The sequence below is a fragment of the Mobula hypostoma genome, chromosome 6 (genome assembly GCF_963921235.1).
Source record: "Mobula hypostoma chromosome 6, sMobHyp1.1, whole genome shotgun sequence".
NCBI lineage: Eukaryota > Metazoa > Chordata > Chondrichthyes > Myliobatiformes > Myliobatidae > Mobula > Mobula hypostoma.
This window is the reverse complement of record NC_086102.1, coordinates 191043846-191066904: the sequence shown is the minus strand read 5'-3', so window position 1 is coordinate 191066904 and position 23059 is coordinate 191043846. Positions and strand designations below refer to the sequence as shown.

Sequence of the window (23059 nt, the reverse complement as noted above, 5' to 3'; positions counted from 1 at the left end):
TACATCCTTATACAGGGCATGAGTTGTCCAGCCCTTGAAAGTGAGTCTGTAGGTTGTGGAATCAGTTCAGTGTTGCGGTGAGTGAAGTTATCCATGCTACTGGACAACTTCAGGAATGTGAAGATGATGAAGCCATTTTGCCCTTTTTAAAACACTAAACTTTTAATCATCAGTACCTTGAAACTATATTTTGTCAATATCAAAATAATAATTTTGTTTTTAGTAAGTTAAGAAAATTATAATCTATAGAGCTGCAGATATTGCTTATTACACCATATTGCTGAGTTTCAAAGCCGCTGGAGTATCAGAGTATAGTACTCTGATGCCAGAAATTATATTTTCTGTGTTGGCCATTAATACACCATGGATTTCTCAAGGAATGTTTTCTACAAAGAAATCTTTGGTTTCTATTGGCATGCACTGGCATGACCATTGCTCCCTCCTCAGTCATCCTAGGGTCATCCCAATCAGAATTGAAACCATATCAACCACATGAATATTGTGGCTTCTTCAACAGTAGATGTTGAATGTCCTCTGGTGAGTAACTCATCTCCTGACATCCAAAAGCCTTTTCACCCTCTGCAAAGCCCAAGTCCGGATTACGATGAAATATTCTCCACTTGTTGAGATGAGTGTACCTTAACCAACTCTCAAGAAGCTTGACACCATTCAGTTTTATCAGGACTCGTGTCAGCAGCAATCACTCTCTCCTCAGTGGCACAGTAATTTCACAGTTAATGCAGTGCCAGTGATGATTGATGGTGATTACATTTCTGTCGCTGTCTGTAAAGAGTTTGTATGTTCACCCTGAGACCATGTGGGCCTCCTCTGTGCTCCAATTTCCTCTCAATTCCAAAGATGTACTGTGCATATTAGAAATAGTATGTTGTGGGCATACAATGCAGGCACCGAAAGAGTGACGATAATTGCAGGCTGCCCCAGCACAATCCTTGCGCTGTGTTGATTGTTGGCGTAAAACATTATATGATTCAATATTACAATGTACATGTGACAATTAAAGCTAATCGCTTTTCTGAGCTCTGGAATTAGCTCTTTGGTTCTTATTTGGAGCCAAATAGACACAGCAAAATCCAAACTAGGCTTTGGTGCAAAGGAATTAAGGTATTGATAAGTCAGTATGATGTAGGGTTGCCAACTTTCTCACTCCCAAATAAGGGACAAAAGTAGTAGTCAAATACGGCACAGTGTTTACCCCGAGAAAGACTACCCTGACCATGAAGCCTTGCGCGGGCACCTGTGTGTGCATGCGTGACGTGAGCATACATGACGTGCTCATGCGTGTACGTGCCGATTATTTTTCTACAAATAGGTTTTGGCAATTCTGTTCAGTGAAACTACACTGTACATACATTATTTCTACTTTATATAGGCTGTGTATTTACCATATCATTCCTGCTTTTACTATATGTTAGTGTTTTTTTAGGTTTTATGTGCTATTTGGTATGATTTGGTAGGTTATATTTTGGGTCTGGGAATGCTCAAAAAATTTTCCCATATAAATTAATGGTGATTGTTTCTTCGCTTTACGCCATTTCGGCATGAAAGGTTTCACAGGAACGCTCTACCTTAGCGGGAGAAATACGGGACAAGGGCAGTCCCAGATGGGACAAACCAATTTAGCCCAATATACGGGATGTCCCAGCTAATACGGGACAGTTGGCAACCCCAGTATGATCTGTTAGTCGTAGTCCATGGATACCATTGCAGAAGTTCCTCAGAGCAGTGTCCTAAACCCAACTATCTTATCAATACTTTCCTTCTATCACATGTTCAAAAGTGAGGATGTTTACTGGAAACCACATAATGTTCATTCCACATACAACTCCTTGATAAGTGACTCAATCTATGCCCGAAGGCAGAGATACCAAGATAACATTCACACATGGTCTGAAAATTAACAAGATGACACTGGGTATATTCAAGACAGAAGGTTGGTAGATTCTAGATTTGTCAGGGAATGAAGGGATACGGGGAGAGGGCAGGAGATTGGGGCTGAGAGGGAAATGGATCAGCCATGATGAAATGGTGGAGCAGACTCGACAGGCCAAATGGCCTAATTCTGCTCCTATATCTTATGGTCTTATGGTATCCCGACTGGCAAATGTATCACCATTCCTTTACCGTTCTTTACCATTGGAAAAGCACTTTCAGCAGAACAACTGAATGGTATATGACGACAACTCACTTCTACCTATAAAGGGCAATTAGGGATTTACATTACAAGCTGACTGTCAGTAATACCCCTATCCCACAAAGTCAATAAAAATAAAAATACTCATACCCTCACTCACACTGTGGGGTGATACTGGGATTTCTCGAAGAACAGATAATGATTTCTCCTTTGGGTGAGATTCCAGTTTTGATGCAGGTAAATTCAGAAGATCTGATGTCCTCTCATTGGCTTCCTTTCCTAATGTTGAGTTCCTCGTGCACACATGTAGACACACAGAAATCGTGACAATTCCGGAACAATTTTGTGAAATTTCTTGGCACTTATCCTTGCAAGTGGAAAAAGTGCCACACCTGCCCCCACACCACCTCCCTCACTACCATTCAGGGCCCCAAAAAAGGTCCTTCTAGGAAAGGCAATACTTCACCTGTGAGTCTGTTGAGATCATCTACTGTATCTGGTGCTCCAAGTATGGGATTTTATATATCAGTGAGACCCAACATAGATTAGGAGACTGTTTCATCAAGCACCTTTGCTCCATCTACCACAAAAAGCAGGAATTCCTGGTGGCCACCCACTTTAATCTTACCTCACATTAGTCCATGGGCCCTTCTACTGCCACCATGAGACCACAGTCAGTTTGGAGGGGCAATAGCTTGTATTACATCTGGGTAGCCTCCAATATGAACATAGAACATAGAATAGTACAGCACAGTACAGGCCCTCTGGCCCACAATGTTGTGCCGACCCTCAAACCCTGCCTCCCATATAAGCCCCTAACTTAAATTCCTCCATATACCTGTCTAGTAGTCTCTTAAACTTCACTAGTGTATCTGCCTCCACCACTGAGTCAGGCAGTGCATTCCACGCACCAACCACTCTCTGAGTAAAAAACTTTCCTCTAATATCCCCCTTGAACTTCTCACCCTTTACCTTAAAGCCATGTCCTCTTGTATTGAGCATTGGTGCCCTGGGGAAGAGGCGCTGGCTATCCACTCTATCTATTCCTCTCATTATCTTGTACACCTCTATCATGTCTCCTCTCGTCCTCCTTCTCTCCAAAGAGTAAAGCCCTAGCTCCCTTAATCTCTGATTATAATGTATACTTTCTAAACCAGGCAGCATCCTGGTAAATCTCCTCTGTACCCTTTCCAATGCTTCCACATCCTTCCTATAGTGAGGTGACCAGAACTGGGCACAATACTCCAAGTGTGGCCTAACCAGAGTTTTATAGAACTGCATCATTATATCGCGACTCTTAAACTCTATCCCTCGACTTATGAAAGCTAACACCCCATAAGCTTTCTTAACTACCCTATCCACCTGTGAGGCAACTTTCAGGGATCTGTGGACATGTACCCAGAGATCCCTCTGCTCCTTCACACTACCAAGTATCCTGCCAACACACATCAAAGTTGCTGGTGAACGCAGCAGGCCAAGCAGCTTGGCCTGCTGCGTTCACCAACAACTTTGATGTGTGTTGCTTGAATTTCCAGCATCTGCAGAATTCCTGTTGTTTGCAAGTATCCTGCCATTTACTTTGTACTCTGCCTTGGAGTTTGTCCTTCCAAAGTGTACCACCTCACACTTCTCCGGGTTTAAATCCATCTGCCACTTCTCAGCCCACTTCTACATCCTATCAATGCCTCTCTGCAATCTTTGACAATCCTCTACACTATCTACAACACCACCAACCTTTGTGTCGTCTGCAAACTTGCCAACTCACCCTTCTACCCCCACATCCAGGTCATTAATAAAAATCACGAAAAGTAGAGGTCCCAGAACAGATTCTTATGGGACACCACTAGTCACAACCCTCCAATCTGAATGTACTCCCTCCGCCACCACCCTCTGCCTTCTGCAGGCAAGCCAATTCTGAATCCACCTGGCCAAACTTCCCTGGATCCCATGCCTTCTGACTTTCTGAATAAGCCTACCGTGTGGAACCTTGTCAAATGCCTTACTAAAATCCATATAGATCACATCCACTGCACTACCCTCATCCATATGCCTAGTCACCTCCTCAAAGAACTCTATCAGGCTTGTTAGACACAATCTGCCCTTCACAAAGCCATGCTGACTGTTCCTGATCAGACCATGATTCTCTAAATGCCCAGAGGTCCTATCTCTAAGAATCTTTTCCAACAGCTTTTCCACCACAGGCGTAAGGCTCACTGGTCTATAATTACTCGGACTATCCCTACTACCTTTCTTGAACAAGGGAACAACATTTGCCTTCCTCCAATCCTCCGGTACCATTCCCGTGGACAACGAGGACATAAAGATCCTAGCCAGAGGCTCAGCAATCTCTTCTCTCGCCTCGTGGAGCAGCCTGGGGAATATTCCGTCAGACCCCGGGGACTTATCTGTCCTAATGTATTTTAACAACTCCAACACCTCCTCTCCCTGAATATCAACATGCTCCAGAACATCAACCTCACTCATATTGTCCTCATCATCATCAAGTTCCCTCTCATTGGTGAATACCAAAGAGAAGTGTTCATTGAGTACCTCGCTCACTTCCACAGCCTCCAGGCACATCTTCCCACCTTTATCTCTAATCGGTCCTACCTTCACTCCTGTCATCCTCTTTCTCTTCACATAATTGAAGAATGCCTTGGGGTTTTCTACTCACCAAAGCCTTCTCATGCCCCCTTCTTGCTCTTCTCTGCCCCTTCTTAAGCTCCTTTCTTGCTTCCCTATATTCCTCAATAGACCCATCTGATCCTTGCTTCCTAAACCTCATGTATGCTGCCTTCTTCCACCTGACTAGATTTTCCATCTCACTTGTCACCCATGGTTCCTTCACCCTACCATTCTTTATCTTCCTCACCGGAACAAATTTATCCCTCACATCCCGCAAGAGATCTCTAAACATCGACCACATGTTCATAGTACATTTCCCTGCAAAAACATCACCCCAATTCACACCCGCAAGTTCTAGCCTTACAGCCTCATAATTTGCCTTTCCCCAATTAAAAATTTTCCTGTCTTCTCTGATTCTATCCTTTTCCACGATAATGCTAGAGGCCAGGGAGCAGTGGTCACTGTCACCCAGATGCTCACCCACTGAGAGATCTGTGACCTGACCTGGTTCGTTACCTAATACTAGATCTAGTATGGCAGTCCCCCTGGTCAGCCTGTCCACATACTGTGACAGGAATCCATCCTGGACACATTTAACAAACTTCTGATGACACGAAGGTTGATTTCTTGAGCTTCTGGTAATTTCCACCCCCCCCCCCCATCTGCTCCTCTTCTTCACCATTCCACATTTTTGTTTCCCTCTCACCTCTTATCCTCTTACCTGTCCATCACCTCCCTATAGAAGAGTTGTTCCAAATAAGCAGTTGCCCTGATTAACTGATGGCTCAATTAACCAGAATCCACTGTGTTGTCAATCATATACATAATGAGATTTTTCCAAAGGATGTTGTATCAAGGAACTGATGCATTTGATTGCTAGCACGATCAAATCCAGCTGTTCACTGTTCAATCAGATGTACCCATTTGGAAGGTTTTAGCTGCCATGGGGTCGCATGGTAATGTAGTGGTTAGCACATCGCTTTACAGTACCTGTCTCCTCGGTTAAATTCCTGATACTGTCTGTAAGGAGGTTCTACGTTCTTGCCATGACCAGGTGGGGTTTTCTTCAGGTGAGCCAGTTTCTTCCCACAGTCCAAAGACAAACTGGTGGATTGGTTAGTTGGTCACTGTCAATCGTCCTGTGATTAGGCGAGGGTTAAATCGATGTTCCTGCGTGGTGTGTTACAAAGGGCTGGAAGGGCCTATTCTGCACTATATCTCAAAATAAGTAACAATAAAAGAATTTCTACAATCATTATGCCAGTATCAACAATCTTGTTACTATGGTAACGGTTCTAATTCCTGTGTCACAAATGAAATCACACCTTCTGTTTTCCTCCTCGTGTCTTTTAGAATCCACTCAGCACTCAGCAACTTAATAAAGCTACATAAATTGACACAGCTGCGCCCGCCCGCTAGTTTCTTTGCAATGATTTCTATTTGTATGTTTATTCATTGCTTTTTATTTGAACAAGTTTAAAAATGCTTCACATTCAGTCAATGTTTTTGTCTCATTTGATTGAGAAGTTAACACAATAGATCTTGACTGTTTGAATGTGGAAATTTGTCAGCCTGTCTATTCATATTTATCTCTTTATTGAGAGGTGCAACCTGGTTCGAAACTCTTCCGGCCTAATTAGCCTGTGCCACCCGATTACATTCATGCCACCAATTAACTCAAACACAAAAGTGTCAATTCAAATCTCAGTGATGAAGAAGCAAACCAAATTTAAATATGTAACAAATTTTAAGATATTTTAAAGATATGTTCTTTGTTATTTCCAGAAAGAGGAAGAAAATATTTGGGAGAAGTGTAAACCAGATCTGTTCTTTCTCGAAGACTCATTTTCGCACAATCACGGGTTGAAAATCTACCCAATGTGTTTGCATCAGAGTGAATAATTGGAAATGGGTGTAAGTGGTAATAGGTATAATTTACAGCTACAGACTGGACATTAAATTTATCACTGTGAATTTGACACATTGTCTGTGATTCATTGTGAATCTCAGATGTAGGGACAATGTTTAATTACAAACCACTCTTTCTCAGGAACGATGTTAAAACAAGCTGGTTTCCCTCTGCTTTACCTCACACCTTTTAACCAAGACACTGTTTCACATGGTTTCATGTAGTCAGCAAGGAGACCATTACACACATTAACTTGGCTGCATTCTGTTACAATAAACAGTAATTTCAAGGCCAGTGCAAATTTCTGTTGTGTACTTTGAGGCATTGCTACTGTACTGCTTACGCTAACCTCCCTGTGAGAAACACAAAATTATCTTTCAAACATTTCATACTTGTTGATAACTTCACTTTGAAAAAGAAGATCTGATTTGTTCCTTGGGTGGAAATTTATTAACTTGTGCTTCTCTACATTCTTACACCTGTTTATAGTGTTAGTCACTCTCTGTCTCTTTCCAACTTCTTGATCCCTCCCTTCCACCCAACGAACAAACTGTATCATCTGCAAACTTGATCACAAATCCACCAATTCCATCATCTTAATTGTCGACATATAAGATGAAAAGGAGCTGTCTCAGTACCTCCCCTACAAAACAGCACTTGTCACCAGCAGCCAATCAGAATCGGCTGCCTTTATTCCCACTCGGCCTCCTGCCAGTCAGCCAATCCTCCACCCATGTTCCTATCTTTCCTGTAAGCCATGGGCTCTTGTCTTCCTAAGCAGCCTCATGTACGGCTTTGTCAAAGGTCTTCTGAAAGTCCAAGTAAACAACATCCACTGTCCCCTCTTTGCCTATCCACCTGTTATTCCCTCAGTGACTTCCAACAAATTTGTCAGGCAAGATTTCTCCTTAAGAAAACCTTGCTGACTATAGCCTACTTTATCATGTACCTCTAAAACCTCATCCTTTCTAATGGACTCCAACATCTTCCCAGCCACCGAGGTCAGGCTATCTGACCTAAATTTTCCATTTTTCTACCTCCCTCCCTTCTTGAAGAGTGGAATTTGCAATTTTCCAACTTCCAGAATCTAGTGATTCTTGAACGATCATTACTAATGCCTCCACAATCTCTCCAGCTATGTCTGGGTTGGAGTCCATCTGGTCCAGGTGACTAATCAACAATACCTTCAGACCTTTCAGCTTACCAAGCACCTTCTCCCTAGTTACAGCAGCTGCATTCATGCCTGCACCTGACACTCTGGAATTTCTGGAATTCTGCCAGTGTCTTCCGCAGTGATGACTGATGCAAAATACTCATTAGATTCATCTGTCATTACTATCTCTCCAGCGTCATTTTCTGGTGGTCCAGCACCCCATTCTTGCCTCACTTTTATTCTTTACATATCTGAGAAAAAACTTCCGGCATTTTCTTTTATATTTTTGGCTAGATTTCATCTTTTCCCTCCATATGTTTTTTCAGTTGCTTTCTGTTGATTTTTAAAAGATTCCCAATCCTCTAACTTCCACTAATTTTTGTTCTATTTTATGTCCTCTCTTTTCCTTTATGATGCCTTTGACCTCCCTTCTCAGCCACGGTTGCCTCATCCTCCCTTTAGGATATTTTTTAATCTTTGGGATGTATCTATACAGAACCTTCCAAGTTCCTACAGCATTTTGTGTGTGTTGCTGATCCCCTAGAGGGCTCAACCACGAGCTGCTCTAAAAAGCCATCTCATTGGTCCCCTACAAATTCTCTGCTGTTGGACTCTAGCACAAAATACCTGCATAATGAAATCCCCCTTGACTAACGTGACATTTCTCTTATTACATGCCTTTTCTATTTCCCATTGAAATCTATATCCCACATCCTGGCTACTGTTCAGAGGCTTGTATATAATTCCCATCAGGGTCTTTTTACACTTGAAGTTTCTTAACTTTACCCACAAGGATTCTAACACCTTCCAATCCTATGTCTCCTCTTTCTAAGGATTTGATTTTAATTTTACCAGCAGAGCTACGGCATCCCCTCTGCTTACCTACCTGTCCTTTCAATACAAAGATCGTAGCTGGGATGGTTTTCTCCCAGCTATGATCTTTTTTTCAGCCATGACTCTGTGATACCCACAACATCATACCTACCAATCTCTAACTGCGCTACAAGATCATCTATCTTATTCTGTATACTATGTGTTTTTAAATATATTACCTTCAGTTCTGTATTCTTCAACCTTTTTAACTTTGTCTGCATGTTACACTTCAGCTCATCCCACTGACTGCAATTTTGCCCTATCACCTGCCAGTAGTCTCACTCCACACTGCATCTCCTTGTATGACAGCTGCCCCATCCTCAGCCCAATCACTCCAGTTTCCATCCCCTTGCCAAATTAATCTAAACCCTCCCCTTTACTATTATGTAGAGCGTTAAAATCTGAACTGTGGTATGAATGTTACTTATCACTTAATAACCCGTACCTAAAAATTGAAAGAGTCTTATGTTTTGAAGAGTTGCAGATGGAATAAGATATAGTACAATCATAACTGTTTGAGCTTATGATGGAAAGAAGGTCATTGAGAAAGTAAATGGAGATGGTTGGACCGGAGACTCTACCCTGAGGGTCTCTAGTGGTAATGCGGCCAGATGATTGACCTCCAACTACTGTTTGTACATTTGGTATGAAATCTGACTTCAATCTGTCTGTATCAGTACTTTGATTAGTGCTCAGGATTTGTACTCAGGACAGAGAGAGATTATGGAATCAGTAACAGATAACAACCCCCACCCTCTCCAATACTGTGCCCTGTTTTGGTGGGAGCCTGAGTAATCTCTTCTTCTTCTTGTGCCTTTTGCTCCCAGTGGAGAATAGCCATTGATGACAACTCATCTCTGTCTTCTGAGGTCTGGTTGGAGTTTATCAACGTTTCTGTAATCCATTGCATCTGCTGTACAGGAGATTGGTCTGCACAGCTTCAACACAGCCCTGTTGGTCAGCCTTACCTGCTTCCACCTCTCACGGCAGGGACGTAGGGTTGAACTTTCAGGAGCTCTGAGTACTTTACCTTTGGGAAATCTCCAAACCAGAGGGAGTTGTACAGCCAAAAGCAACAACTTCCAACAAATTCGAGGAGGTGTTACGATAAAGTATGGGATGAAGGTGGTGTGTACGCACATGGGGCAGGTACTGCCTGTCTCCAATGATGACCTGCACACACTGTGCCAGCCAGCCGCAGTGCTGCTCTGAGCTCTTCATCTTAGCATTGAGTGTCTGTACCGCTTGCCTGGTTCACTCAAAAACATTTCTCAATAGAAGCCTCTCCACTCTAAGCTGCTGGTGATTCTTTGGTGCAAGAGTGCCAGAGTAATGCATAGCAAGTTCATGATACCTACATTCCTGGTATAGTATGCAGCAGCAGGGCGGGCAAAGGTTTGGCACATCTTCACACACCCTGAGTAGGACATGTTTTTTTTCAAATGCACTGGGGTATATATCTGTGAGTGGTTGGATTGAATGGACAAGAATGTTATAATAAATCCTCTCTCGTGAGGTAGAGTTATGTGGGATAATAGTGTAATTTTCCTTTTAATGCCTAATGACTGATTTTACCAGAGCTCTTTGATGACACAAGTGGTCAACTGCCGCCTTAATATCAAGGACAGTAAGTTTCACCTTGACTTTGGAAGTCAGCTCTTGCGTGGACAGTTGGAAATAGGCTGTGATGAGCTGAGTGTTCCTGTCAAAACCAAAGCTGGACAGGTAAACAAGTCGTTTTGTTCACTGAGTGGACTTGATAGCAGTGTAGATGACATTTCCTGTCAGGACTGATGGTTGGGAGTTAATTGGCAAAATTGGTTTGTCCTGCATTCCATTGAGTGAGACATGGGCAATGTTGCATATCATCTGGGCGATGTGGACATTTTAATTGCTTGGAAACAGTTTATCTCAAAGTGTATATAGGATTAATGCAAGCAGACTTTTTCCACTGAGGTTGGTGTGACTACAACTGGCGGCCGTAAACTAAAGGCAAAAGGTGAAAAGTTTCAGGTGAACATGAGATGTGTAATGAGATGTGTAATGAGCTGCCAGCACAAGTAGTGCATTCCAGCTCAATTTCAACGTCTAAGAGAAGTTGGATAGCTGCATGGATGGTAGGGGGATGGAGGGCTATGATCCCAGTGCAGGTCGATGGGAGAAGACAGTTTAAATGGTTCGGCACAGACTAGATGGGCTGAAGGGTCTGTTTCTGTGTTGTACTTTTCTATGACTCTACCAGAAATTCTGGAGATATTGGGAATCCATGAAGGGCTTCAGCCCAGAACATCAACAGTTTATTATCCTCCATAGGTGCTGCTTGACCTGCTGAGTTCCTCCACATTCTGTGTTATTCTCTGTTTATCTTGAGGCACAGCTCGTTCTGCGGCTATTTCTTCACCACCAAAGCTGGTATCACGTGGAGTGAAATGAACCAATGAAAGATGGGCTTCCGCGATTGATGACTCCAAGAGAAAGCTGATCAGTAACTTGACATTTCTGATTGAAGGAGATAGTTGTTCAATCAAGCTTGAAGTGTTTCAAGCTTGGCTTTGGTGCTTATGTATTGGGCAATGGCATTATTGCCAACTGGCTGGATTTTGAAGTGTCTCTTTCTGTTAGTTGTTTAACAGTTCCTGCCACTATTTATAACTGGGTGTGACAGGACTTTCGAGCTTTGAGTTGATCCATATTCTTGTGATTAAAAGTTGCAAGAATAAAGTTATCTCAATTCTAGTATGTAATTAATTGCCCTCAATTTAGCTTTCGCAGCATCTAGGATACATTATACATTGGAGAATCAGAATCAGGTTTAATATCACTGGCATATGTTGTGAAATTAGTTGCCTTTGTGGCAGCGATACAATGCAATGCATAATAATAGAGAAAAAATATGAACAGTTACACTAAATGAGTAGTATAAGTAATGCAAAAATAGAAATAAGGAAGTGGTGAGGTAAATGTCCATTCAGAAATAAGATGGCAGAGGAGAACAAACTGTTCCTGAATCATTGCGTGTGCACCATCAGGCTTCAGTACCTCCTTCCTAATGGTAGCAATGAGAAGAGGGCATGTCCTAGGTGACGGGAGTCCTAAATCATGGATGCCGCCTTATTGAAGCATTGCTCCTTGAAGACGTCCTGCATCCTGGGGAGGTTGAAGATGTCCTGGATACTGAGACTAGGATAGAGCTGACTGACTTTTAGATATCTGTTTTTTTTTAATTTTGAATGATAGGAAACAATACAGTAAAACATACTTAATATTAACCGTTTGTAATTGATAATTTTCTGAATGCATACAGTTTCAATATTTGTTATTTATCAAGCCTTGACGATTTCTTTACATTGATCTCAAATTGGCCTTTGATATAACTGCATTGATATAACTCCTTACCTAAAAACTATTTTAGCTATTTTCTGCTAGAAATCCTGTAATGAGACAATCTAATACAGGGGTTCCCAACCAGAGGCCCACGGATTCCTCGGTTACTGGTAGGGGTCCATGCCATAAGGAAGGCTGGGGACACTTGATCTGGTATCAGAGCTACTTGCCTGTTGATGGTCAGTCGAAGTGGAACCAAGTTGGCAAACTTGTGTGTTGGGGGATTGAGTGTACGAAAGTAATGTTAGACCACACTTGGAATATTGTGTTCAGTTCTGGTCATCTCATTTGGAATGATGTGGAAGCTTTCGTGAGAGTGCAGAAAAGATTTACCAGGATGCTAACACGAGGAAATCTGCAGATGCTGGAAATTCAAGCAACGCACACAAAATGCTGGTGGAACGCAGCAGGCCAGGCAGCATCCATAGGAAGAAGCACAGTCAAAGTTTCGGGCCAAGACCCTTCATCAGGACTAACTGAAAGAAGAGATAGTAAAAGATTTGAAAGTGGGTGGGGGGGGAGATCCAAAATGATAGGAGAAGGGGGAGGGATAAAGCTAAGAGCTGGAAAGTTGATTGGCAAAAGGGATATGAGAGGATCATGGGATGGGACGCCTGGGGAGAAAGAAAGTGGGAGGGGAGCACCAGAGGAAGATGGAGAGCAGGCAAGGAGTGATTGTGAGAGGAACAAAGAGAGAAAAAAGGGAAAAAAATTAATAGATAGATAGATAAATAAATAAATAAATAATGGGTGGGGTACGAAGGGGAGGTGGGGCATTAATGGAAGTCAGAGAAGTCAATGTTCATGCCATCAGGTTGGAGGCTACCCAGACGGAATATAAGGTGCTGTTCCTCCAACCTGAGTGTGGCCTCATCTTGACAGTAGAGGAGGCCGTGGATAGACTTATCAGAATGGGAATGGGATGTGGAATTAAAATGTGTGGCCACTGGGAGATCCTGCTTTCTCTGGTGGACAGAGCGTAGATGTTCAGCAAAACAGTCTCCCATTCTGCGACGGGTCTCACCAATATATAGAAGGCCACTTTCAAATCTCTTACTATCTCTTCTTTAGTTGGTCCTGACGAAGGGTCTCGGCCTGAAACGTCGACTGTACCTCTTCCTAGAGATGCTGCCTGGCCTGCTGCGTTCCACCAGCATTTTGTGTGTGTTACCAGGATGCTGCCCAGATTACAGACCAGGTCTCATGAGGATAGGTTGAGAGAGCTAAGGGCTTTTCCCTTTCCAGAGATGGAGGATGAGAGGTGAAGGTGACTGGATTCCAGTTGCCCTGATATTTGTTCTCCAATATCCTGGTGAAACTTTTCACTATGTTTGTCACTAATAGCACCAAGATTTGCAGGGAAGTAGTCTAAATGAGAATGCAGAAAATGAATCTTTTGTGACATGGTGCATTTTGTGGTTTTGTGCGCTTGAAGCATGTTCTGTCAAGCAGCTGCATGTATTTTGGAGATCTGTTGTTGTCAAGAAAATGTTAAATAACATCCTTGAAAGCCTTCCATGTGATTTTCTCCAGTCCCACTAGAGGTTCTTCAAATTATCTGTCATTGATGACATGTTTAATTTGTGAACCAATAAAAATGCTTTCCTTGATCTTGGCATCAGTTATCCTGACTGGAATTATAAGTTAAAATAACAAATGGTGATCTTGAAACATAGTGCGTGACAGGGAAATTTCATAGTGATTTTCATGATCAGCAGCCCAAAATCCTTAAGATACACCCAAACTATTCTGAGCGCAAAAGTCTTGTTGTTCAGTATAATTTGCTAGTTTCTCCTCATTGAGAGATAGTGAAATATACTGATTGATTCCCTGCCAGATACGATTACTACCACTCACGTTCCACCTGCACAGCACACCTTTGGTGTGAACCATTCGTACAATGCCCTGATTTATTTTGACAGCACATTCCAGGCTCTTAGCCTTTTCTAGTTAAGAAAATGTAGGTAAAAGATACAGTTGGAAGCTTCCCTAAATTCCCTTCAACTATGCTTTGGGAGTACCTTCACCACATGCATCATGTAAACTAATGTGTCAGGGGGATGGGAACCAGTGCAGAGAGACAGAGGGGTGTAAAATGAGGGTAGAAGCAAAAAGTTTTAAGGTGAAAAGTAAAAGTGGCAGGCCAGCAAATCCAGGGCAAAAATCAAAAAGGTCCACTTTTCAACATAATTGTATAAGGGCTAAGAGTGTTGTAAAAGTGAGCCTGAAGGCTTTGTGTGTCAATGCAAGGAGCATTCGTAATAAGGTGGATGAATTGAAAGTGCAGATTGTTATTAATGATTATGATATAGTTGGGATCACAGAGACATGGCTCCAGGGTGACCAAGGATGGAAGCTCAACATTCAGGGATATTTAATATTAAGGAGGGATAGACATGAAAGAAAAGGAGGTAGGGTAACATTGCTGGTTAGAGAGGAGATTAACGCAATAGAAAGGAAGGACGTTAGCCGGGAGGATGTGGAATCGATATGGGTAGAGCTGCGTAACACTAAGGGGCAGAAAACGCTGGTGGGAGTTGTGTACAGGCCACCTAACAATAGTAGTGAGGTTGGGGATGATATTAAACAGGAAATTAGAAATGTGTGCAATAAAGGAACAGCAGTTATAATGGGTGACTTCAATCTACATATAGATTGGGTGAACCAAATTGGTAAGGGTGCTGAGGAAGAGGATTTCTTGGAATGTATGCGGGATGGTTTTTTGAACCAACATGTCGAGGAACCAACTAGAGAGCAGGCTATTCTAGACTGGGTATTGAGCATTGAGGAAGGGTTAATTAGCAATCTTGTTGTGAGAGGCCTCTTGGGTAAGAGTGACCATAATATGGTGGAATTCTTCATTAAGATGGAGAGTGACATAGTTAATTCAGAAACAAAGGTTCTGAACTTAAAGAAGGGTAACTTTGAAGGTATGAGACGTGAATTAGTTAAGATAGACTGGAAAATGACACTTAAAGGGTTGATGGTGGATATGCAATGGCAAGCATTTAAAGATCGCATGGATGAACTACAACAATTGTTCATCCCAGTTTGGCAAAAGAATAAACCAGGGATGGTAGTGCACCTGTGGTTGACAAGGGAAATTAGGAATAGTATCAATTCCAAAGAAGAAACATACAAATTAGCCAGAAAAAGCGGCTCACCTGAGGACTGGGAGAAATTCAGAGTCTAGCAGAGGAGGACAAAGGGCTTAATTAGGAAAGATTCAAGATTCAAAAAATTTTATTGTCATTCTAACCGTACATCAGCTCTGCAGGGCAGAATGAGACAGCGTTTCTCAGGAGCAGTGCAAACGTAACATAACAAAGGCAACACTAAATAATAAACATAACAATAAATAGTAAAACACAACAGCCACATGTCAGTTAAAATCAAGTTATAAGTATCCAGTGCAAGTTAAAGGTGTCCAAAGCAGAGTCAGGTAGAGCAACTATTTAGCAGTCTGACTGCCTGTGGGAGGAAGCTGTTTAGAAGCCTTGCGGTTTTAGTTTTGATGCTCCTGTAATGTTTGTCTGATGGCAGAAGAACAAACAGTTCATGGAGAGGGTGTGAGGGGTCTTTAATGATGTACCGTGTCTTCTGGAGGCATTGACTCTGAAAGAGGTCTTGGACAGAAGGTAGGGAGACCCCAATAATTTTCTCTGCTCCCCTAACCACCCTCTGCAAGGCTTTTTTGTCAACAGCACTGCAGCTGGAGTACCAGGTTGTGATGCAAAAGGTCAGCATGCTCTCAACCACACCTCTGTAGAATGTAGTTAAGATGTTAGTGGGGAGTGATGCTTGTTTAAGCTTCCTCTGAAAGTGCAATCTCTGCTGGGCCCATTTCACAATCCCAGTGGTGTTCCTGGACCAGGTGAGATTGTCCGAGATCTGCACCCCAAGGAACTTGATGTTTTCCACTCTCTCCACTGTGGAGCCGCTGATGCTGAGGGGAGTGTGCTCAGGCTGAGACCGTCTGAAATTGACAATCATCTCCTTGGTTTTGGTGACATTAAGCATCAGGTTGTTATGCCTGCACCAGCTCTCTAGGTGTTTGACCTCTTCCCTGTACATTGTTTCATCATTTTTGCTGAAAGCGAAAAAAGGTTATGAGAGAAAGCTGACAGGGAACATAAAAACTGACTGTAAAAGCTTTTATAGACATGTGAAAAGAAAAAGATTGGTTAAAACAAATGTAGGTCCCTTACAGTCAGAAACAGGTGACTTGATCATGGGGAACAGGGACATGGCAGACCAATTGAATAATTACTTTGGTTCTGTCTTCACTAAGGAGGACATAAATAATCTTCCGGAAATAGTAGGGGATCAAGGGTTTAGTGAGATGGAGGAACTGAGGGAAATGCATGTTGGTAGGGAAGTGGTGTTAGGTAAATTGAAGGGATTAAAGGCAGATAAATCCCCAGGGCCAGATGGTCTGCATCCCAGGTGCTTAAGGAAGTAGCCCAAGAAATAGTGGATGCATTAGTGATAATTTTTCAAAACTCTTTAGATTCTGGAGTAATTCCTGAGGATTTGAGGGTCGCTAATGTAACCCTGCTTTTTAAGAAAAGAGGGAGAGAGAAACCAGGGAATTATAGACCGGTTAGCCTAACGTCGGTGGTGGGGAAACTGCTAGAGTCAGTTATCAAGGATGTGATAACAGCACATTTGGAAAGCGGTGAAATGATCGGACAAAGTCAGCATGGATTTGTGAAAGGAAAATCATGTCTGACGAATCTCATAGAATTTTTTGAGGATGTAACTAGTAGAGTGGATAGGGGAGAACCAGTGGATGTGGTATATTTGGATTTTCAAAAGGCTTTTAACAAGGTCCCACACAGGAGATTAGTGTGCAAACTTAAAGCACACGGTATTGGGGGTGTGGTATTGATGTGGATAGAGAATTGGTTGGCAGACAGGAAGCAAAGAGTGGGAATAAACGGGATCTTTTCAGAATGGCAGGCAGTGACTAGTGGGGTACCGCAAGGCTCAGTGCTGGGACCCCAGTTGTTTACAATATATATTAATGACTTAGACGAGAGAATTAAATGCAGCATCTCCAAGTCTGCGGATGACACGAAGCTGGGTGGCAGTGTTAGCTGTGAGGAGGATGCTAAGAGGATGCAGGGTGACTTGGATAGGTTAGGTGAGTGGGCAAATTCATGGCAGATGCAATTTAATGTGGATAAATGTGAGCACCACATCTGCAGTATTGTGTGCAGTTTTGGTCCCCTAATCTGAGGAAAGACATTCTTGCCATAGAGAGAGTACAAAGAAGGTTCACCAGATTGATTCCTGGGATGGTAGGACTTTTATATGATGAAAGACTGGATCGGCTAGGCTTATACTCTCTGGAATTTAGAAGATTGAGGGGGGATCTTATTGAAACGTATAAAATCCTAAAGGGATTGGACAGGCTAGATGCAGGAAGATTGTTCCCGATGTTGGGGAAGTCCAGAACGAGGGGTCACAGTTTGAGGATAAAGGGGAAGCCTTTTAGGACCGAGATTAGGAAAAACTTCTTCACACAGAGAGTGGTGAATCTGTGGAATTCTCTGCCACAGGAAACAGTTGAGGCCAGTTCATTGGCTATATTTAAGAGGGAGTTAGATATGTCCCTTGTGGCTAAAGGGATCAGAAGGTATGGAGGGAAGGCTGGTACAGGGTTCTGAGTTGGATGATCAGCCATGATCATACTGAATGGCGGTGCAGGCTCGAAGGGCCGAATGGCCTACTCCTGCACCTATTTTCTATGGTTCTATGTTTCTGTATCAAGATGGTCAATTAGTACTGGCAATGCCAACAACAGCCCAACCTAGTCCTAAAAGAATTCAAGATTCAAGACTCTTTACTGGCATTCATAGTACACGTGTAAAGGAGAACAGAGTTATTATTACTCCAGATACACTGCAGCATAAAGAACACAATAAGAAAGCAATTGATACATAAGATTAGCTTATATGCATAGACTGATAGCATGTATATAAAGAATAAAGATAGAATAATAGTAAATCACAAACACAAGGAAATCTGCTGATGCTGGAAATCCAAAGCAACACGTACAAAATGCAGGAGGAACTCAGCAGATCAGGCAGCGTCTATGGAAATCAATAAACAGTCAGTGTTTCAGGCCGGGAACCTTCATCATTCCTGATGAAGGGTCTCGGCCTGAAACGTCAATAGTTTACTCAAAGAGAGTGCATAATCATGAAATATATCTTTGTTTTAACTACTTATGGACATTATGATGACAAAAGAACTGTATTTGAGAAAAATAACCGACAGTATGATGTTTCATCAGGAGGGGTGGCTACAACACCTGTTGAGAGAAACATTCATGCCATTAAAGGGTCTGGAAACCCTAAAGAAAAGACTTGGATAAATAGCTGTCGTCATCAACGGGATTTGGGGAGGGCTGGTGGGGGGTGGTCCTGAGAGCCTTTAGCTTTCAGTTGTTTTCTCACTCAAGGAAGAAAACTTGGTCACATGTGCAAGAACGGAGAATTTGAAAGGAAACTTGCAATGAGTCTTCGCCAGATCAGTAAAGGCCTATAATTTTTAATGTGATATCCATCAAAATGTGCAAAGTTTCCATATTTCTACCCAAGAGAATTTACTTCCATTTTAATGATGTATTTTCAACAAGATGATAATAATTAGTAACCTTCATTTCCAGTAACAGATGGTTCCATGCTTTATACTTCTGTTATTCTTGTTCACTGTTTACTCTCTCTTTAACTGGCTTGTTGTAGAACAATTAGTAGCATTCTTCATTAAACACAAAGTCAGTAATTAACATGGATACAGTATCTGTCTCATTCAATGATTTCACAATGTGGAGGTACAATTTGCATCATTAAAGTTTTGCTTGACTTGCAGATGGTGTCTGGTGAATGAGAAGTTGATGTCTAAGTGTAATTTACAGCCTTACATTAATGCCAGCCTGAGGACTGAAAACCACAGTTTATTTTGAATTAGTCATTTGTATAGTTTCGTTGCAAAGAGCTAGACAAGGTTCTTTCAAAGGTGCCAAATAGCTGGAGGTGCAGGAGCCTGCAAAGCCACACTCAGCGTTTTAGGAACAGCTTCTTCCCCTCCACCATCAGGTTTCTGAACAGCCCATGAACCCATGAAAATTACCTCATGATTTCTCCTTTTCACTGTTTCGTTATTGTAGCTTATAGATTTTTTTGTTTTCCACTGTACAGCTGCCACAAAACAACAGATTTCACAACATATGTTAGTGCTAAAAAAACTGATTCTGATTCTGACTAACTATTGAGAAATCAAGATTTGCAGAATCTATTTTCATGTATTTCTCATAAAGTTTTGAAGTTTATGTTCATATGGTGCAACTGTAATGATAACCAATTTCCCCCGGGATCAATAAAGTATGACTACTACTACTACTATAGAGTCATAGAAAAGTACAATGCAGAAGAAAGACCTTCAGCCCCATTTAGTCCATGCTGAACCATTTGAAATGCCTACTCCCATCAACCTGCACTGGGACCATAGCTCTCCATACACCTACCATCCATGTATCTATCCGAACTTCTCTTAAACGTTGTAATCAAGCTCTCATGGACCATTTGTGCTGGCAGCTCATTCTGCACTCTCACAACCCTCTGAATGAAGAAGTTTGCCCGTATGTTCCCCTTAAACTTTGTAGTTCCACCCAACCTCAGTGGAAAAAGCCGGCTTGCGTTTACCCTATCTATAACCCTCATAATTGTGTTTACCTCTATCAAATCAAAATCAAATCAAAGATACATCGAGCTACAAGAACTGATGACTGGTCTGAGGCCTTTAGTTGCAAATGGAAAGCACGGGCTAGCTCCTGGTGGAGGAGATGGTTTTAATCAGGGTGATGGAGCAGATAATCTGCTGATGAGCTGATTATCTGATGAGGAGATGAGGCTGAGTACAGGGCTACGGTAGGAAACTTTATCACATGGTGTGAGCAGAATTATCTGCAGCTTAATGTGAAAAAGGCTAAGGAGCTGGTGGTAGACCTGAGGAGAGCTAAGGTACCGGTGACCCCTGTTTCCATCCAGGGGGTCAGTGTGGACATGGTGGAGGATTACAAATACCTGGGGATACGAATTGACAATAAACTGGCCTGGTCAAAGAACAATGAGGTTGTCTACAAGAAGGGTCAGAGCCGTCTCTATTTCCTGAGGAGACTGAGGTCCTTTAACATCTGCCGGACGATGCTGAGGATGTTCTACGTGTCTGTGGTGGCCAGTGCTATCATGTTTGCTGTTGTGTGCTGGGGCAGCAGGCTGAGGGTAGCAGACACCAACAGAATCAACAAACTCATTCGTAAGGCCAGTGATGTTGTGGGGATGGAACTGGACTCTCTCACGGTGGTGTCTGAAAAGAGGATGCTGTCTAAGTTGCATGCCATCTTGGTCAATGTCTCCCATCCACTACATAATGTACTGGGTGGGCACAGGGGTACATTCAGCCAGAGACTCATTCCACCGAGATGCAGCACTGAGCACCATAGGAAGTCATTCCTGCCTGTGGCCATCAAACTTTACAACTCCTCCCTTGGAGGGTCAGACACCCTGAGCCGATAGGCTGGTCCTGGATTTATTTCATAATCTACTGGCATAATTTACATATTACTATTTAACTATTTATGGTTCTATTGCTATTTATTATTTATGGAGCAACTGTAACGAAAACCAGTTTCCCCCGGGATCAGTAAAGTATGACTATGTCTATGACTCTAATGCAGTTGGAAAAGTTTGATGGTGGAAGGAAGAAGAAATTGGAAGAAAACGGCTGATATGGAGGAAGGAGCAGGTGAAAGAGGCTATTCAAGGATGGGAGCATTAAGATGTGTGTAAAGTAGTTCAGAAATGCATGAAGCCTAGCCAGAAGTCATACTTAAGCTGACTTTTCACATGTCTACTCCTCCCAGCTCATACCAAATTGTTATCATTTTTCACAACTAAAAAACATAGAAACATAGAAAACCTACAGCACAATACAGGCCCTTCGGACCATAGAGTTGTGCCGAACATGTCCCTACCTTAGAAATTACTAGGCTTACTCATAACCTTCTATTTTACTAAGCTCTATATACCTATCCAAAAGTCTCTTAAAAGAGACTATCATATCTGCCTCCACCACTGTTGCCGGCAGCCCATTCCACGCACTCACCACTGTCCGCATAAAAAAAACTTACCCCTGACATCTCCTCTGTACCTACACTTCAGCACCTTAAACCTGTGTCCTCTTGTGGCAACCATTTCAGCCCTGGGAAAAAGCCTCTGACTATCCACATGATTAATGCCTTTCATCATCTTATACACCTCTATCAGGTCACCTCTCATCCTCCGTTGCTCCAAGGAGAAAAGGCTGAGTTCACTCAATCTATTCTCATAAGGCATGCTCCCCAATCCAGGCAACATCCTTGTAAATCTCCTCTGCACCCTTTCTATGGTTTCCACATCCTTCCTGTAGTGAGGTGACCGGAAATGAGCACAGTACTCCAAGTGGGGTCTGACCAGGGTCCGATATAGCCGCAGCATTTCCTCTCGGCTCCTAAATTCAATTCCACTGCTTATCAGAGCAACCACATCTGTTGTAAATTAACTGTATTAACGTCTGATGAATTTCAAAAGTTGGTGTCAAACAGGTAGGTTTTGAGTTAGGATCCACACCTCTCTTTTCAATCAATCTACATGGCATGTACATGTTGTATATTGGTTATATCAGCATTAAATTTGATATTGAGAACCAGTATAGAGTCTGAAAATCAAGATCCTGGACCAATAATTCAGAGAAAATGTTTCTAACTTAACAATGGTCATTATGTCAAAACATTAAAATAATTCAAAGGAAGACACAGGAGTCAGAAATGTGAGCCCATCTTCAAGTTTACTTTAAACAAGGTACGCATGGTAGCATCATCATGTATACAATTCATGTATTATACATACAACCCATAATGAATTCTTTAAATGAGCAAGGGTGTTTAGGGGGCGTTTTATCATACTATATATACACAGTGGTATGCAAAAGTTTGGGCACCACTGGTCAAAATTTCTGTTACTGTAAATAGTTAAGTGAGTAAAAGATGAACTGGTCTCCAAAAGTCATAAAGTTAAAGATGAAACATTTTTTCAACATTTTAAGCAAGATTCGTGTATTATTTTTGTTTTGTACAATTTTAGAGTAAAAAAAAGGAAAGGAGCACTATGCAAAAGTTTGGGCACCCCAAGAGATTTGAGCTCTCAGATAACTTTTACTAAGGTCTCAGACCTTAATTAGCTTGTTCGGGCTATGGCTTGTTCACAGTCATCATTAGGAAAGGCCAGGTGATACAAATTTCAAAGCCTTATAAATACACTGACCCATCAAACCTTGTCCCAACAATCAGCAGCCATGGGCTCCTCTAAGCAACTGCCTAGCATTCTGAAAATTAAAATAAATGATGCCCACAAAGCAGGAGAAGGCTATAAGAAGATAGCAAAGTGTTTTCAGGTAGCTGTTTCCTCAGTTTGTAATGTAATTAAGAAATGGCAGTTAACAGGAATGGTGGAGGTCAAGTTGAGGTCTGGAAGACCAAGAAAACTTTCCGAGAGAACTGCTCGTAGGATTGCAAGAAAGGCAAATCAAAACCCCTATTTGACTGCAAAAGACCTTCAGGAAGATTTAGCAGACTCTGGAGTGGTGGTGCACTGTTCTACTGTGCAGCGACACCTGCACAAATATGACCTTCATGGAAGAGTCATCAGAAGAAAACCTTTCCTGCGCCCTCACCACAAAATTTAGCATCAGAAGTCTGCAAAGGAACATCTAAACAAGCCTGATGCATTTTGGAAGCAAGTCCTGTGGACTGATGAAGTTAAAATAGAACTTTTTGGCTGCAATGAGCAAAGGTATGTTTGGAGAAAAAAGGATACAGAATTTCATGAAAAGAACACCTCTCCAACTGTTAAGCACG

General features: G+C 42.1%; 1 protein-coding gene across 7 annotated transcripts in view; it reads left to right on the top strand.

Annotated features, from left to right (window-relative positions):
• Positions 1 to 23059, top strand: part of nckap5l (NCK-associated protein 5-like) — an 890431-nt gene that overhangs the window by 156253 nt on the left and 711119 nt on the right. The window contains exon 1 of one of the 7 annotated variants that reach the window (XM_063052486.1): positions 6614 to 6691. The exons of the other annotated variants lie outside the window; for them this stretch is intronic. Coding sequence (XP_062908556.1) covers positions 6686 to 6691 — 6 coding nt within the window. The 5' untranslated portion in view covers positions 6614 to 6685. Of the gene's footprint in view, positions 1 to 6613; positions 6692 to 23059 lie in introns of those variants that run through there. 7 annotated transcript variants of the gene reach the window in all.